General features: G+C 35.3%; 1 protein-coding gene across 1 annotated transcript in view; it reads right to left on the minus strand.

Moving 5' to 3' along the window:
- Positions 1 to 18435, minus strand: part of LOC148946813 (NBAS subunit of NRZ tethering complex-like) — a 211149-nt gene that overhangs the window by 96343 nt on the left and 96371 nt on the right. Inside the window, exons 7-11 of the mRNA XM_089096616.1 lie at positions 17124 to 17920; positions 12560 to 12672; positions 10828 to 11003; positions 5781 to 5971; positions 386 to 485 (exon numbers count right to left, since the gene is read on the minus strand). Coding sequence (XP_088952742.1) covers positions 386 to 485; positions 5781 to 5971; positions 10828 to 11003; positions 12560 to 12672; positions 17124 to 17920 — 1377 coding nt within the window. The remainder of the gene's footprint in view (positions 1 to 385; positions 486 to 5780; positions 5972 to 10827; positions 11004 to 12559; positions 12673 to 17123; positions 17921 to 18435) is intronic.

Consider the following 18435-nt stretch of genomic DNA (forward strand, 5'->3'; position numbering starts at 1 on the left):
CAAGTTTGGGACCACGGGATTATCCTTATAAGACCGTGACACCAAAAGAATTATAACAACTGGAGTCAGTCTCTATTATAATATTTCGTATTTTATATCAATCTTTACTTTAATTTAAAAAAAAACATTAATTTCTTACATCACAATCAACGCAATAGCGTTGAATAGGTGATGGGCAATGGAAGACCAGTAAAGAGCCAGCGTTGCCAACTCTTGTCTACTAAAAATTTCGAGCCAGAAAACTAGCTATGCAATCTAAGTAGAACCTTGTGTTGAAGAATAAACACTACAAATTTTCAAAACCTTTTCCATTTTCCTCAAAAAATTACTTTTTAGAGCTGTGTCACTTTCAAAGAACATATGCCAAATACTGCAACTAACTTACTTTGAGAACATGTAGAATTTCAGGTCGCAAAGCCAAGTCAAGTTTATTATTACATAGTTCTTGCATTCTGCTCTTCAGAATTTCTTTCATTAAGTTGTTTCTAAAACGGAAAACTAACATTAGAAGAAGAAAACGGAACAAAAATGAAGTCCCATAAAAGGGCATGTTATATATTCTGTTAAAATAAATGACCTCGTTGGTCTATGATACAACAATGTTAAAATATTGATGTTTTGCGAATTGCATTCGAGGTTTCCTTTTTTATCCAGGCAGGATAAAACATCTATATTCACTTAAATGTCCACAGAGAGAGGTAAGTCAAACTCCTTAAATGCATATCTTCTTTGACTATTTCGAATATTACAAACAATCCTTATTAAATTTTCTTCTGTATATTTAGTCTCGTGAAATACTAAATTTTTTGTATTGACATACAAAGTCATATTTAATAAGGGTTGTCAATATAAAACCATTTTATGGTAACTTAGTAGACTGCAATACGCCTCCGCGTATGTTATCGCCTCCGCGGCCCAAGGCGAGCAAAATATCCGTAGCCGGGGTTCAGAATACCCCGGGATCATTTACGTTGACAAAGATTACCACGATTCAAATATTCCTGACCTAATTAGCGATGTTTCCCAAGCCAAGCGCTTTGGAAATTCCTAAGTTGTCCAGCTCACGTTCGCTACCAAGCTTGACTTCGTTTGGTTATTGTGCAAACCAGTGTCAGAAGGCTATTAAATGTAGCAAGTGTGCCGTTGATCATAGCTACTTCGAGTGCACCTCAGATGTGCTCAAATGTGCCAACTGCGGATCCAACCATGCAAGTAACAGCTTTCGATGCCTGAATCTGAAAAATGCAGCTCGTGGTACAACTCCAGACCAAGTTGCGCCGAAGAACTTAATTCGTAAACCGGCTCAATAAATGGTGAAGTACGTGTGTTCTGTCAAAACATAAGCGGCGCTAGAGAAAAATTAGACATACTTCAAATAGTTTATGGTGCATTCAATATAATTTGTGTTAATGATCATCTGCTTAATGAAGATAATAGCACAAGACTGATTCTTCTGATCATCAGTTTTTATCCGCCCAGCTAAAAGTACTGTGGGTCGACCCTCGGGGGGCTTAATGATAGCTGTTAGAAATAAGTATAAATTCAATCTGATTGAGTCTAATGATGTATGTCTTGCAGTAGAATTTAGTGGTTTTATTGCTGTTTGTGTTTATATGCCTACAAATTATAGAAATGACCGATCGAGTCTGAATTTTGCGTCTGCTTGTTTGTCATTGTCGAAGATACTTGAAAGAATAGCTCTTACCCGTAAAGCTTGTGTTATTATGGGTGATTTTAATACGGACATTAATGATAATACCATTGGTCACTCACAAATGTTAAATGCTACTTTGCCGCAAAATGTCTATGGTCTACAGAAAAATAGATCGTTTACCTAAATACATAACATTGGTAGCACGTCTGATCTCGATTTCGTGTTTACTGATATGGAAGATCTCCAGCGGCAGATAGTTAAAGTTTCTGACAACTTTCTTTTAAGTGACCATTCGCATCTTGAGTTACATTTACCACTCAGTTTTTTTTAGACATATGCTCTCTCTAGACCCAAGTGGTTCACTAAACAGAACTGGAGTCGTATTGATATATTTACTTACCAGATGCTACTTGATTCGTACTTAGATAAGATAAGGGTTCCGTTTCATTTGCTCTCGCGGGTAAAATCTGACCGGCTTCTCGATTTGAATTGTTTTTTGCTTAAATGGGTGCATAGTATGAAAACGGCTGCATCCGTTGCAGTTCCTTCGGATAGAATAAAGCTGAATACCCGTAAGAGAGGCTGGTCAGATTTTCCTGGTTTGAAGGTTGAAAAGCCTCGTCTTGTCTATTAGAGACAAATTTGGGTTGATTGTGAAAGACCACGTTCAGGATGGGTTTTCAAATTATGAAGTCGTGTACACACCAATATCAAAAGAAGGTGAAATCTTGGAAAAGAAGTCGGGTTAAGGAGCTATCGCAGGAAATAAAAAATAATCCTTATCAGCTATAGCGAGAAGTCTCTGAACTTATCCGTTCTTCTTCGTCACCGCCCGATAGCATTGAAATAAATAGATGGTTTGAATATTTTCTTCAATTTTTGCGGCTGATCCTCCCTGATTAGAAAGTAATTTCCGGGACATTCTGATGCAGCGTTTTGATCGATTGAACCTATACAGTAACTGGCTTACTATTACCCTGTCGTTTGTTGAATCTTTTGTTCGTCGTCTTCCTCTAGGAAAATCGTCTGCAGCAGATGGTATTCAGCCGGAACATCTGAGGTATGGTACCCCTAGAAAGTTTAGTCACATAGCTTTATTGTTCCAAGCAATAGTATCGCAACAGTCTGTCCCAAAAGGTTTGTGTCAGGGGGTCGTTACTTCTATACATAAGAAGTGGAAAGACCCTAAAGATTGTTCTTCGTAAGGCTCATCACTATTTGTTCAGTTCTAGTAAAGTTACTGGAGAAGATACCGTGCCCTACAGTGACAGCGCGAGCAGATGTGGGTGACAATCAGTTCGGTTTCCGCTCCAGCCTCGGCGTTCAGAATGCACATGTGATTTTTATTTCAATTTTCAATTGTTGAAAAGTTTAAGAAACGAAAAACTCCGTTATTTGTCAGCGCAATAGACATATCTAAGGCAAGCAGTCCTGTCACTACTAAGGGCAGGAGTTGATCCCTTTTTCTGTAAAGTCCTGTGGCAATGTCGAAAGTCTCAAGTAAGAATTCGGTCTGCAGGACAGCTTTCTGGACCTATAGAGATACGTAGAGGTATTAAACAAGGCTCAATAATCAGCCCTGTGATATTTAACAATGCAGTACGTTCTGCGAAAAAATCTATAGAAGGATTTTTGATAGAAGATGGAATTGATGCTAGTCATCTATCTTACGCAGATGATCTACTTTTGATAAGTGATAATTTAGAATCTCTACAGAAAGCTATTAATGCCGTGTCGTCTGCACTTGGAGATATTGAGCTAAAAATAGAGCCGTCTAAGACTGAATTCGCCTTTTTGAACGACGAAACATTGCCCAATCGTGTTGTTGATGTTTGTAGGAAGACAGTTGTCCAAAAGGATGAGTTTGAGTATCTCGGACTCCGATATGGAATTCTATCAAAGCTACTAAAAATCGAGTTCTTGTAGCTACTAAAAATCGAGTTCTTGTGGCACTTAAAGAAAAACTCCGGAAAACTTACGGTGTGCTAGCACGAACTAAAGGTCATTTTGACAAAATTACGCTCGGTCATCTCTGTAATGCCATGTTCGGGCCACATGTCTTTTTTTAACCCCTTTACGGAATTTGTTTAGTAAAAACGAACGTAACCAAATTCGTTCAAATATTTTTCGGTATTGCAAATATTTATTGGGAATTCCCGTATGGTTCAGAAACTCTTATGTTTCACAGACGTACCATATTTTTGAGATAAGTAAGAAAATTGATGAGTTCTACCCGTTTCAAAAGTTGAAATAGAACAGTCCACGCCTTTCCATAGGATAGTTTTATTCAGTAAAATCGTGATTTTGATTTCGTTTGTTTTTCACTCTTCCATAGTTATCGCAGTTTAATTTTGTTTTATAGTATTATGTGATTTTTTCGTTCTTCTTCTATCATTTTTATAACTCCTTCAAGCATTTACACTGTATTTGAATGGAGGGTTGAAATGAATTTTATTATCATTATTAAATATAGCAAACTAAAATAGAGACAATCATTACAAATACAAAAAAAGAAAATTTGCAGTTAAGCAAACTAACACAACAAGAACTATCCTAGTGTATCCTAATCAGGTATAACGATTATCTTTATTTTTGCAAAATGAGTATGGAAGTATTATATTCAGAAGCCAAGGAGTTCAGGTTTCTTGAGTTGATACATGCAATAGCTTTTGTTATACTTTATTCACAATAAATTGGTTCGAGATGAGCATATTTTTTTCACTTTTAAAAATCAAGATAAATAAAAATGGAATTAAAAATAAATTTAGAACACTATGAAACCGGCTTTAAACAAAACGTAAGCAATCCCACCTTCCTAAACATATTACGATTTTCACTTTCCCCATCTCCCTTTCTATTTCTTATAGGTGAGGAACTACGTTTAGGCAATTAAATGCAAATAGAGTAATCAAACCATCACCTCAGCTTTGGCATTTTAATAATGTTAGGAAGAAAAATAACACTGAATTTGGGCCGAAATTCGACAAGTTAGCTACCGAGGGTAAATCGAAACAAGGCGAAGCCCATTAGTTTGCAAAACAGCTTGACTGCAAAATGACTATCACAGATCTTCGTCCTTCCTTTGATCTTTATCCCCTACACACTTGCCAACTATAATGCCCTTCTGAAAGAGGGTGGTTCACTCAGGCCTAAATCAGTGGAAATTAAATGGAGCAAATCCTAAACTTAATGTTACTAGCAGCCAGATATTACAATTATAAGTTATCTCTATTGGGTCTGTTCTTTATGAATAGCAAACACAAACATCATCTACTAAAAATATTACCTTCGAGTAGAGCTTAAGCCTCCTTCACAAAAATACCGGAGAAAAAAAAAACCTGTTACTAAAGAGCGTTTTGATTTTACATATTAGGCTGCTATTCCTAGCAAGTTATCCCTAGTTTTAGCAGTCTTTTCATTCTTAATTAAATTTCTTTCAGGAGATTTCAAATGAATTTTCAGCATAATTGTTTTCTATCTAGTTGAGCAGTTTCTGGAATTCCAGGTCTTTGTGAGCACAGAAATGTCATCTTGAAAGAGTGTTAAATATAGTCTTAGTCATCAGTGATCCAAATTATCGCTATACAAAATAGTAACAACAATTTAAGTTTGAATATATACAAATCTTAACTTTCATGTTGTGTATTAAAACACAAATACAGGTATCCTTTGAAAATCTCTGTAGAAAGAAAAATATCACTTTGATGCTAACTGAGAAATACATCCACAAAATTCATTAGTTGAAAAAATCAAGAGGTGCATGATATTTCACGGATATCTGAAAAATAATAGTAGGCTAAACAGATTTGCTCTTTTCCTTATTTTTTTGTGTTAAGAGAAACAATCTTTAAAAAAGCACAAATTTTGGCGCAGTCTTTGTTGTACAACCACTTTTACCTCATTACGTGTCTAAAGAGACAGATTAAGTATGATATGCTGCTTTAGATACCTTGGCCAGGTTTGTTTGCGAAAAATTGTAGGCGTAAATTGCACGCAATTTTTTTTTTTTTTTTACAGCTTTGATACATGTTTCCACAAATTCGCCTTAACGCGATTGAATTTTACACAAACACAAAATGAAAACACTACCTATCCTCTTATCAAAGACTCTTTTAAGATTTCATACTTATCTTGAAGTATCTCCGACATGAGATGGTCGCTGCAATAGGTGATGGCAAAATTAAGAAGGTCTTCTCGTTGATTCAAGTCCGGAATTCCACTTTTGTTTGCCAGCTTCCAGCAGACTTTCCATGCGTCTTTAAATTGCTTTTTAATCACGGTTCTGCAGGTTTCAATCGCAAATGAGTTATCATTAGCCTTAAAAAGACAAAACATAATAAATCTTGGCAAACGGTATGAATCTATACGAAACAGAATATACTCAAAACATCTAAACTAAAACTGCCATAATAATGCTTAACACTATAGTAGCTTTTCTACATCTTTTGTCCCAGGTTAACAAGCCAACCAGCCCAACCTTAAAAGGCAGATTTTAAGCAATTCCTCCTTGAAGGTGCTAAATTAGAAGGGAAACAGCGCTGTACATTCCGCTAGAATAGAAAGTGTAAAATATACGACTGAAATTGTTCATGCATCACGAATCAAGACAGCAAAGTCAACGTGCATTGAATAGACCTCATAACGCTAGACTTCAAACTAGGTGGATATGTGGCTGATCATCAGGAGTGGACCAAGCTTCTCTCTAAGGGGCTTCTACAAATCAATATAGGAGACTGCTAAAACAGCTCATAGCTTTTTGGAAGTTTGATATAGAAGCCCATTAAAGAGGCTAAAAGCACGTCAAATCTGTAGTCAGCCAAATATTGCGTTATAAATAGTTAATCCATCAAGAGGGCTCTTCTGTTGCAGACATCATTGACACGAAAGACAACCTAGTGAATATCGTACACCCATTTGAGAACAACACGACAACCCAGGCGGTTAAAGCAAATAAAGTAGGCCACATCAACCATCCCTTCAAGCGTATATCTAGGAGATCAATAAGAGGTATGATCCATAGTTAGTCACCTCCTACACACTTTAATTATTATAATTATTTATAATCAGACCCAAGGCCCTGCGTAACCGTCCTAAGTTCATCAATAAGATTGAAGCCATCAAGAGTCAACGAACTTCACCAGCAACGCTTTTTTCAGTTGTTTTTGCTTGGAGCACCCATATCGGTCAGATATAACCTTCCTGTGCTAGATATCTAGGGTAAGTATCCACTACAAAAGCCTTTTTTTTCATCAAGCCTTTTGTTTTCGATTTCCAATCGTTCCTTTGCTTGAATTATTTAAAAAAAACTACGTTTTCTAAAGAGTTAAAGAGGCTGAGTTACAAGGTCGAACCTTAAAACGTACAGGGATTAGGAGGCACAGTTGGGGGGCTGCCGCACCCCAAACCCCCCGCTTTCGCAGCCTTTAAATAACAAAAAAAAAGTTTTTTAAACTGAAAGTAAGGAGGAACATTAAATCTTAAAACGAACAGAAATTATTCCGTATATGAAAGGGGCTGTGCCCTCCTCAACGCCTCGCTCTTTACGCTAAAGTTTTTATTGTTTAAAAAAAGAGTTGTGAGAAAGTCAAACTTTAGCGTAAAGAGCGAGGCGTTGAGGAGGGCACAGCCCCTTTCATATACGGAATAATTTCTGTTCGTTTTAAGATTTAATGTCGCTCCTTACTTTCAGTTTAAAAAACTTTTTTTTTATTTAAAGGCTGAGAAAGCGGGGGTTTGGGGGCGGCAGCCCCCATCTGTGCCTCCTAATCCCTGTACGTTTTAAGGTTCGACCTTGTAACTCAGCCTCTTTAACTCTTTAGAAAACGTAGTTTTTTTCAAAATAATTTCTGCACGTTTTTGTACAGTTTATTACTTATTATTGCTTGACTAACTGTTAGCTGATCGTGTCAGGAGTTAAAGATGGGGGCTGCCGCCCCCCAAACCCCCCGCTCTTGAACCTTCTTGTGTTAAGGCTTTTAATTCCTGACTACTCAAAACACGTAGTACAGGGTGCCTCCTAAACCGTGTACGTTTTAAGGGTCGAACGTGTGACTCCGCCTCTTTAACAGCCCCCCCACAGTGCCTCCTAATCCCTGTCCGTTTTCAGGGTCGACCTTGTAACTCAGCCTCTTTAACTCTTTAGAAAACGTAAATTTTTTCAAATAATTTAAAAAAGAAACTGAGTTTCTTTTTCAAACTTTAAATTCAGTATATAAAAAATTTCCTCTGACGGGGAATCAAACCCGGGTCTTCCGCCTGACAGTCAGGAGTATCGACCGCTGTACCAAAGAGACAAAATTGTAATTGTTTTTTAGTATGTGGAATCTATTTTTGACGCAAGCAAATTCCCATAAAACTTGATATTTGGTTTTTGGAAAACAGTGAAGGAGTGATCAGATTGAGCTGAAATTTCGAGGATAAGCTTCCAGGCCCAAGGAAACTTTATTCTATAAATTTCAGCCCGATCGGACAACGTTAACGGGGGGTTGTAGTGGGAAAATTTAACAGAGGCTCTTAGAGGAAAACAAGGTTTTTCGTAAATGTAAATTGGGGGGATGAGTTTTTCGGTCTGAAAATATCAAAAGACCCTAACAGGTCAAATTCGGATTCGAATGAGTCCTCATTCACCCGTATCAGTTGCCAACTATGTCTTGTAGGCGTGGATAACAAAAAAAAAAGGGAAATGAATTTTAAGTGGCTAGATTTGTTTTTTTGAAAACAGGGAAGGAGTGATCGGATTGAGCTGAAATTTCGAGGATAAGCTCCCGGGCCCTAGTAAAGCTTAACCTCTAAATTTCAACCCAATCAGACAACGTTAAAGGGGGGCTGTGATCGGAGGGTCGAAACTTCCGGCCCACTTTTACCCATGAAGATAAAGTCGGAGGGGGTGAACGTTTCTTAGTTTGAGCTTGGGCTACAAAATGCGATTTCCACTGTCTCTTTGCGACCGCTAGGACCGGAAATCGCTTAACATTGTGGTGGGTCGCCTCTTTATAGAGGCACAAGTGTGCTTCCTTGATTTTTTGAATTTTTGACATTTGCTGTTAGATATGGCTTTCCATTTTACACTAGAGCTTCAAAACTTTCTCAACACCACTTTAGTCGATTTACAGTATTATCAGTAGGGTAGACTGTAGTCTACCAAAGACAACTTACTGCCTTTTAAAAATAAGATTTGATATCACTAGCAACTGTCTTCTAAACACGCAATTAACTGTTTCTGATAAGCTTCATGTCCTTGCCCCACTGTTTGACAAGGCAAAATTAAACACAAAGCTGATACTTATTACCTACTAGAGAAAATATCTAGGATGTTATACTTGAGAAACAGCTTTGATCAACGTTGCACATCCGTTTACTGCGTTCTCTAGAGGGAGATATTCCCATTAGGGGACTAATTAATTCTTTGAAATGGAATTTAAACCAACTTTTCAATCTCAGATGCTGAACGAGGTGCATTGGGCATCTTAATGTCTCGGGCACCGTAAAGTATATTTCTTTAAAAGAGCATATAAAATTGTTAGTTGCTGGGAAATAGCATGGGAATCAAGATTTGAAACTCTCATGCATTTTTACCTCTTCTTGAGGCAGCAGACTCCCTCCTCCGTCCTCTTTTGGTTTAATTTGCATGTCTCTTGTACCCAAAAGGGACTAGACTGGGTTCATCCGTAGCCTCTTTCCTCTCTTCCTTCTTTATAAAAAGAAAATCTAGGGATGTGCTGTCTGTTTGCTTTTGTTTCCTCTCGATCTCCAGTCCACTTCAATCCATAGGTAGACCACATTTCTGACTATGAAAGACAAATAATGCGACGTATTTTGCACACATAAATAATAAAATGTGTGAAAATAGAAGCAGCGCCTGCAGCAATTAAAAATTTGTTGGAAATCTTTTTACTGTGTGAAAATTTAAAATTATTGCATTTGTTATAATTCCAAGATAGTTGGACATGATAGAATACTTAGAGTCAAATGACCCTTCAGCAGTAGGATTTTGTTAGGCATTTTTTTTTTTTTATGTTATATGTTCTGTTTTTTTTAATACGCAACGCATCTTTTTGGGACAAAACTTTTCACCACTCCCTTAGAAGCTCATGTTTCTGAAAATGAGTAGTAAGAATACTTAAAGGTTTTGTTAATCGAATTAAAGATCCCACTGTAGCTCCTGCTTTGAGGGCTTATGAACTATATCTACATGAAAAATAATCTTTCAATTAGTCAATCATACATTCAGTGCTAAAAACACAAATTTGAACCGAGAGCCAAAAAGTGGCTTTGCTCAAATCTACAGCTATTTGAATGTATTGTAATTACATCATCCTAAAAAAAGCCAAACAAATTTGGCGGATGGGGGACGAAGAAGGCTACCCCGAATAGCCAAATTCGCAACAGCATGATAAAAGAAAACAATAATAATCAAGTTATCAAAGGTATAGATTGGCTATTCAAATATATTGGCTGTTCTACTTTTTAAAATTATTATTGAATTTAAACAGATTGGCAATTAAATTTTGAATCAAATGTGCTCTCCCTGCAATCGTTTATTTTACCTATCATTGACCATAATGCATGTTTATTCACTTCTAAAAAATCTAAAAATGGAGAGTTATTCCAAAGACAAGGGCTTTTATTCCACAGTTTTAATTAAAAAAGATACCCGTAATTTATATCTATATGTTCTTTTTTTTCTATAAATGGACAGGTATTGTGTCCTAACATATTATTTAAGAGAAAGGGTTTGGATCAAGATTAATAAACTTTGATCAAGAAGATTTCTTAAATGACTAGGCCACGTAATGAAGCACCCGGGAGAGATCCTGACACGCCAGGTACAATTAGCAGCCTCCCCTCCCTTCTTTTTCATGGAAGAAAATGAGGCGTTCAAACGAAGTCTTCGCGTAACGTTGTCAATAAGGATGTCGAGTCGGTTAGGGTTTTCCAGAAGTATGTTCACAAATACGACAAGGCGTGGTTGGAGTTTATTCGCCAGACACAGAAAAAAGAAGACAATACAAGTGTTTGGCCCAGAAGCTTCTTGATGCTGAATTGGGTAGACTTGTCTTAAGTAAGTAAGTAAGTAAAATTAGGTCAGAACCTAAGCCCCTATATAAACAGAAATGAAAAGTCACATAAGGCATAGAAGCTATCATGCGTAATAACAAAAGAGAACAATTTACCTTAACAGCAGCTTCAGCAATCAGGTTTAAGACCAGGGCCTCAATTTCCTTCTCCTTGGTCGATTCTGGAACGAGCATTTGTCCAAGTTGTATTAGCTTCTGCTTTTTGCGGTAGTTCACAGGACGAGTCAGAATAGCTTCTTTGACATAAAATATCTTGTCTTCATTCAATCGCACTGTAAAAAGTGACCGCTGATCAGTCTAGATATACTGAGTAGTGGCTAATTTGATGAATCATTCAGGGCATCTTACAGCCCATAACACTTTTTGATTTTAACGAAAGAGGATGTTTCGGAATTTCCAGCTGTGTAGAAGAAGTTATGATTTAAAATATATTGTGCTATTAAACCAAAACAATGGATTTAAAAGCATGATCCGGATACGACTAGAATCATAGTTACAGTAAATTTGATGTTAATGGTTAAAAAAGGATTTACATATTGCACATAATCTCAAAATTTATTAGCCCAGTAGGAATAATCATATTATTCCGCTATTATTATTGAAGATCCTCCTTGTCTTTTCACCATAATTCCAAATTTTGGCTAAATTATCATTGAATTTGACATTCCACTTGTAAAGCACTTGTCTGATTTTCGACCTAAACAGGTTCAAATCAATTGAGCTAGATATCACAATTAATGATTGAGATTAGACAAGATATCACAACAAAAAATGTTGTCACAATTAATGGTGCAGTAGAAAGAAGCTACGGTACTTAGAAGTTAAAATGATTTTGATGATCAGAACGACTTGAAAGTTAGCAAATACTAGAAAACTATGTATTGTAATGCTACTAATTACAATTAGCTAAATCAGCAGTAACAAACTATCTATAAAAAATTATTATTTCTTTAATAAAAATAGCAATATGAATATATATATATATATATATATATATATATATATATATATATATATATATATATATATATATATATATATATATATATATATATACTTGATTTATGATATATAACTTATATCATGATTTGATATTATACTTGATTATGATATATAACTTGATTTTCGGACTGTCGGATTGGATATACTGTTTTGTCCTGGGGAACTGGATGGATGAGTAGGGTCTAAATCTTTTTCAAGTGCTCATTTATCTCAGCTACTAAGTTAGTATGACATTTTTTTTTTTTTTTATTTGTTTTTTTTTTTTTTTTTTTTTTTTTTTTTTTTGCCAGGTGATTACCGTAATACACTATATAGATATATATATATATATATATATATATATATATATATATATATATATATATATATATATATATATGTATTTAAAAAAAAACAACATAAATATATCCAACCCATTGGACGCTTAGTCTCAGAAGGCTAGATCTAAGAAAAATATTGCAAAAACTTATTCACAAAAAATTACACCTTAACAATAACACAGGAGAATTTATTGTGCAAACGGTCTTAAATACCCTTTATTCACCCCAATAGTCAATAAAAGTCTTGCTTTTTTAAAACGAGGTTTTTTCATACTTTAAATTCAACTAACCGATACCACTATTTTCCATGATTAATGGTATAAAACAAGGCAGTTTGGCAAGCGCGCTCAAAGGAAACTCATGAAAAGTATGGAAAAATAATTATCCTTCCCCCTCCCTTTTAAGTCAATGTCATCGACATGGACTCAAGGTCAAAATCCTCATTAATCTGCTTGCAAGTAGTAAAATCCTAATTTCTCAAAACTACTTAGTCTGTTTCCATGTACCTTGAGATGGCAAAGCCTGAACACCAAAATCTTCTAGAATAAATAGGGCTGATATGAAATCAAGTTGTTGATTTATAGCATCACCTGGTTCTGTGAATATCTGCAGACATCTTCTGTAAGAAAGAAAACAGAAATACAAACTAACAACAACAATTTAGAAACGATAGCTTGTTTCCTGTGACATAACTTACTTCTACTTACATTAAAAAAGATACCACAAATATAGTAAATTAAGAGCTATAGAGGTAACAACATAAAGCAGATTTCGTATTTATACATAACTTAGCTGTATGGAAATATTTGACTGAGCAAGGTGAGTTAAATAATATAGTTGTATATGCCGAGTGGTATGGCAGATAATTGTAGGGCGGGGACTAGGTGCCAGTGCCACTGCTTTTCGGGATTTTTGGATCTTAGGGAGAAATTTTCTTGATCACTCGATATCTAAGGATAACTCAGGACTTTTATATTTTGGAGTATATAAGTACAAACTTCGCACATTCCTGTTGCTGCCATAAAGAACTATTTTAAATATATTGACACAGAACAAATTGTTGTTTATAATATCAAAAGTATACTGACATAACTTGTATGAAACTAATTCTTTCATAAATATTTCATTCATATCTTGCTCATGGTTTGCAAAACAAAAGACGATCAATTTCAGTATTTGTGGCTTCGATAGTTTGCAATTGATTAAATTGTGCATCATTAAGTTAAAACACTTGATTAACTATGGACACTCTACCGAAGAATGAAAGGCCAATGGTAAAGGGCCATTATGGTGCAAGATCCCTGTTCTAAATTAAAAACTAAAATAAAAAATTCCCGGTTCGCTACATTTAGAATATTCCTGTTTATTAATTAGAAAAAAACTTTCCAAAAAAGAAGTTTTTCAAAGAAAAGTAAAGAGCCAAATCCCCTACCTTAACCAGAAAAGTCTAAAGCTTATTACGTAATTTGCGTTTTATTCAAAACCACATCTATCTTGAACAGTGTGCTATTGTTTTACAAAACAACGACGACAAATAAAAAATAAATCATTATAATAATCAAGACGATTGGAAAGAACTAACAAACATAAACTGAATATCTAAAAAATATTTATGATATTATTTACTACAAACTCAGCAATTCAGGATTTTGTTTCACCTTTTTTTTTCAATGTTGTGAATACAAATGGATGGGGGGAAAAGTCAAAATCCTGTTCGTAGTAATTTTTGTTCGGGTTAAGTTTGACTTGAATGTTCTATTTAAATATTTGTTCGTTTTAAACTTTATTTTTTCATGTATCTTAATACCTGCTATATTCATGTTTGCCATGATCATTTATTTTAATTTCTGTTCGTTTTTATTTTAATTTATTCTTCAACAGTAATTTCTGGTCATTTAAGTCTGAATTATTATAGAAATTTATTTCTACTGGCATTAAGTTTAATATGGTTCTTCACTTTTCTTTGCAAAACTTCTTTTTCGAGTACTTTTTTTTTTAATTAATTTTTGTTCATTTTATTGCCAACGTTTGATTACTGATTAATGTACTGACTATTTCTCCACATTTTTATATCTCCGGCTTATCATTTAAAATATCCGATTCTAATTTATTAAGTTCTAATTAGTGTCTCCTGATTTATTTCAACATCAAATTTCCTCGAAGTTACAACTGAATGCTATTAGCTGTTCCTGATACATTGCAGACACACCGTTCTGACAACTGAGATGTACACTGTATCTATTGATTGAGCTCAAAATCCCCTTCAACATTCTCTGAAAGTTTCAACTTAATACCATTGGCCAATCGATCCACGGATATTGCACATACGCACTTTCGACAACCGAGATACACATAGTTGTATTTTGACTAAGTTCAACATCCCCTTCAACTCTGGAAGTTTTAATTTAACGCTCTTACATATTCCTGAGATACAGAAGACATACATTTTTGATTACCTTAATGCATAGGGTGTCTTTTCATTTAGTTCAATTTCTCATCCCATTTCCTGGTATTTTCAACTTATTAATCTTAGCCGTTCCTGAGATATTGTAGCTAAGTCCATTAACAACTGAGATACAGATATTCATATACGTAATTTTGACAACTGATTTTTTTTTATTATTATTATTATTATTAAGTTCAACATCCACTTCAACTCTGGAAGTTTCAACTTAAGGCCTTTGCCTATTCCTGAAATATAGCAAACACGCATTTTTGATAACCTTAATGTAAATGCTGACTTTTGATTTAGTTCAATATACCATCCCATTTCCTGATATTTTCAACTTTGTAATCTAAGCTGTTCCTGAGATACTGTAGCTAAGCTCATTTACAACTGGGATGCACATAGTGTCTTTAAGATCAACATCCCCCTCAACAATATCCAAATGTGTCAACTTAATACCCTTCCCTAACTGCTCTTGGAATATTGAAGATATGGCGATACGACAACCTGGATGCATATAGTGTATTTTGATTTTGTTTAACATTCGCCTTAGTATTCCATAAGAGTTTCAACTCAGTACCCGTAGCCGTTTCTGAGATCTATATAGATACGATCAGATACGCTCTTTTGACAACTTGAATGCACCTAAAGTCTTTTGATTTAAAGCAACATCGCTCTCAATATTCAATGAAATTTTACAATTTAATAATCTTCGCCATTCGTGAGATGTTGTAGACAAGATCTTTTGACAACCTGGATGCACTATGCTATTCTGACAAGCAGGATGCTATTAAACACATTTGATTTAGTTCAATACCCTTTACCTTTTCTGAACCCTCAGGACAACATTCACCCTTTTCCCCAATCTGTATCTAAGCTAGAGGCACATTGCAAACGAGATTTAGTACGTTTTCTCCAGGGGCTGTGAGAGGCATGACATTCTCAGATGCATAGCTATTATACCTTTCGACTAATTTGAACAGTGGCTGTTTCATAATTTTGACTAGTGTTAAGGGGGCCTAAAAAGGACAAGAGGGGCCCTTTACCTTCAAAACAATCGTATTTGCAGCCACATAGTAGTAGTAGTAGTGACCCTGAAAGTTAACAGGTAATACCCTTACCCTTTCCTAAGATAATGCAGATACGCCTTTTTGATAAATTGGATGTAGACAGTTTCGTTTGATTTAGCTCAATATACCCCTCAACATTACCTGAAATTTCATCTTAGCACCCTTAGTCTTTTTGAACACAACCAGGATCAAATCTTTCCCTATTTACCAATGATGAATCCTAAATTTAAAAAATGGACACATTACATAATTTACATTCCTTGCCATGCAGGGCTGTGGGGGCATGACATTCCTGGAGGTATAGCTATTAGACCTTCAAAGTTTCGATCGGTGTTGAGCAGAGGGAAAATTTAAAAGGGTAAGGAGCGGGCGGGGAGGAACTGGTTGCCCTCGAATCCCCTCAGCATACCTTGAAAGTTTCACCTTAATACCCTAAGCCTCTTTGAAGACGCACGATCAAACATACTTTTTTTCCCAGTTAAAAAAAAAACCTTATATGTTAACAATGGGAAACTTGCATAAATTAGAACCCTTGCTCCGGAGGCTATTGTCTACCCTGAAGGCATAGTTAACCTTCGGACTATTCTGAATAAAATGGCTATTTCAAAATTTTGCTCAGATAGATTGGGGAAGAAAGGGCGTGGGGGACACATCGCCCTGCAATCATTTTTGACTCCTAGAAAGAAAACAAGAACTTTCAATTTCCAATCGAATGAGCTCCCTCTAAAGCTTATATGACCTCCCTTTCCATATGAAGTGCCTCTGGGGGAAAAAAAAACCTATAATAATACATTGAACCTTCGTGGCCCTTTACTATAGGCCACGTTATAGCGTTGCCTACCGATTAGGTTTTCAGATTCGCCTCAAATATAACAGCATGTCACGCCCACCCACCAACCCTAATTCCTGGATATGGCCCTAGACTATATCCAAAAGTTTACTAATTTTTAAATTGTTTCTTTTTTTAACTGGCATCGTTTTGCATTAGGAACCAGCTGCTAATCAGGAATAGTACAAAAATAATTCAAATCAACAAAATTAGCACACTTCTGGATATAGCTCAGGTGTATATTTTCCTCTAAGCAAGACTTTTTACTTTCATTTGAAAAAAAAAACTCGTTCTTTTAGTTAGTATAATTTTAAGAATAGATTCTTTTTAATTTAAAGTTTGTATATTTAAACCCTAAAACTTCACAACCATTTTGATCAATAGTATATACCGTCTAGGGATGTGTTTGGGGCAAGAACCAAAAATGAGACCTAATATCAAGCGAAAAGACGGCAAAATAAAAGTTACAGAACATCTCAATATAAATCTTAACTTGGATAGGGCATTGATAAATATTGATGGAGTCTACATTGAAAACCGGAAATATCGACAGTAACTGATTCTAGACACATGATAACAATACTTTCAAATCCTTTGAAAAGTCTAAAAACTTTCCTTGAGGCCAGCTTGGCTATCACAATGTGACGTGGAAAAAACACAAAATAAAAAGAAATCTACATAATTTAAGCTTAAAAATTTGAATCAAAACTTAACCAGTCACTTACTGCGCCTGTAATAAAGCTGGGTCATCAAAAGAACTTGCTGAATCTATAAACTCCAGTGATATCTTTAAAGCTATTTCTTGGCCCTTTTTTACGGGAATCTTACATCCAAGGTCAACAAAACGTGGATCAAGAGGCACGTCAGTCCCTTCCAATAAAGAAGCTGCCAAATGCATCAAGTTTTCTCTACTTTGGGATAGAAGACTCTCAACAATGAACTCACAACACTGGTTAGGTGACACCTTCGATAGAAGCTCTTGTCTCAATTTCAATAATACTTTTAGTACAGTTCTACATTCATTTTCATCATTTGATGCCTTTGTGATTGACTGCCTTGAAAAATTTCTTAATATCTTTGAACTCTCGTGATAATTCTGGCTTTTAGATCTCAGTTTTCCAAAGGTTATTGTGGTATCAAATGCTTTTAATACATCAACTTTTTGGAGAACAACATGGAGGACATCAAGCTCATCTTGGAGTCTGTTCATTTCATCGTCATCCTCGTCACTCCTATCAGGTAAAGACTCGTAAATTCGGAAAGCATTATTAGTTTCAGACGGGGAAATGCACGCATAAATACAGTCTACAGCAATACGTATCAGCATTTTATCACTCTTAATTAAATCTTCTCTTGCGTCTGCTTGGTAAAGGAGAGCCACAAGAGAAAGGCTATCTACGGAAAGAGAAACTAAATAATCTTTCAAAACATTGCTGGGGATGTTTGGGCGAGTTCTTTCTAATCTGTCTAAGTAGGGAAGTAACAAATAATTCAGATCGTTCACAAATGATTCAGGTGTACTCTGAAAAGAAGAGAATAATAAATAAAAAATTAATCAACATAGACACTATGTCTGTAGAGTGAAATAAAAACAATTTGACCATTTGTCGGCCGGCAAATATTTAGGGTTAAATTTCTTTATAATGAAATTATAATTTTGTTTCGTTAAACAACGTGTGTGAGATTTTTAAGGTTTACACAAAGAAACAGAAGGTGTATTCTATACTTCATGCTTCATCATACATACGAAAGTTTGGTGTGGATTTTGGACTTTAACACAGTCGCTATACATGCTATCCAACAAACAAACGTCCTTAAACTGAGAGTTTGAGGCTCCATTGGCCTATTGGGAGAGTTTGAAGACTTCTAGATAAAAAAAAATACTAGTTTGACTAAACTAGTTTTCGTTTTGCTTTTACTTATTTTGATTTCAAACTTTTTTTTGAATGAATGAGGTCCTCGAGCCAGGACCCGCTACAGACAAACTAATTTTAAAGGCCAAAATATAAAAACCGAAAATCCCTTGATTCTTCGATT

The sequence above is a fragment of the Artemia sp. Qi Xiang Cuo genome, chromosome 11 (assembly GCF_049724085.1).
Source record: "Artemia sp. Qi Xiang Cuo chromosome 11, ASM4972408v1, whole genome shotgun sequence".
Lineage (NCBI taxonomy): Eukaryota > Metazoa > Arthropoda > Branchiopoda > Anostraca > Artemiidae > Artemia > Artemia sp. Qi Xiang Cuo.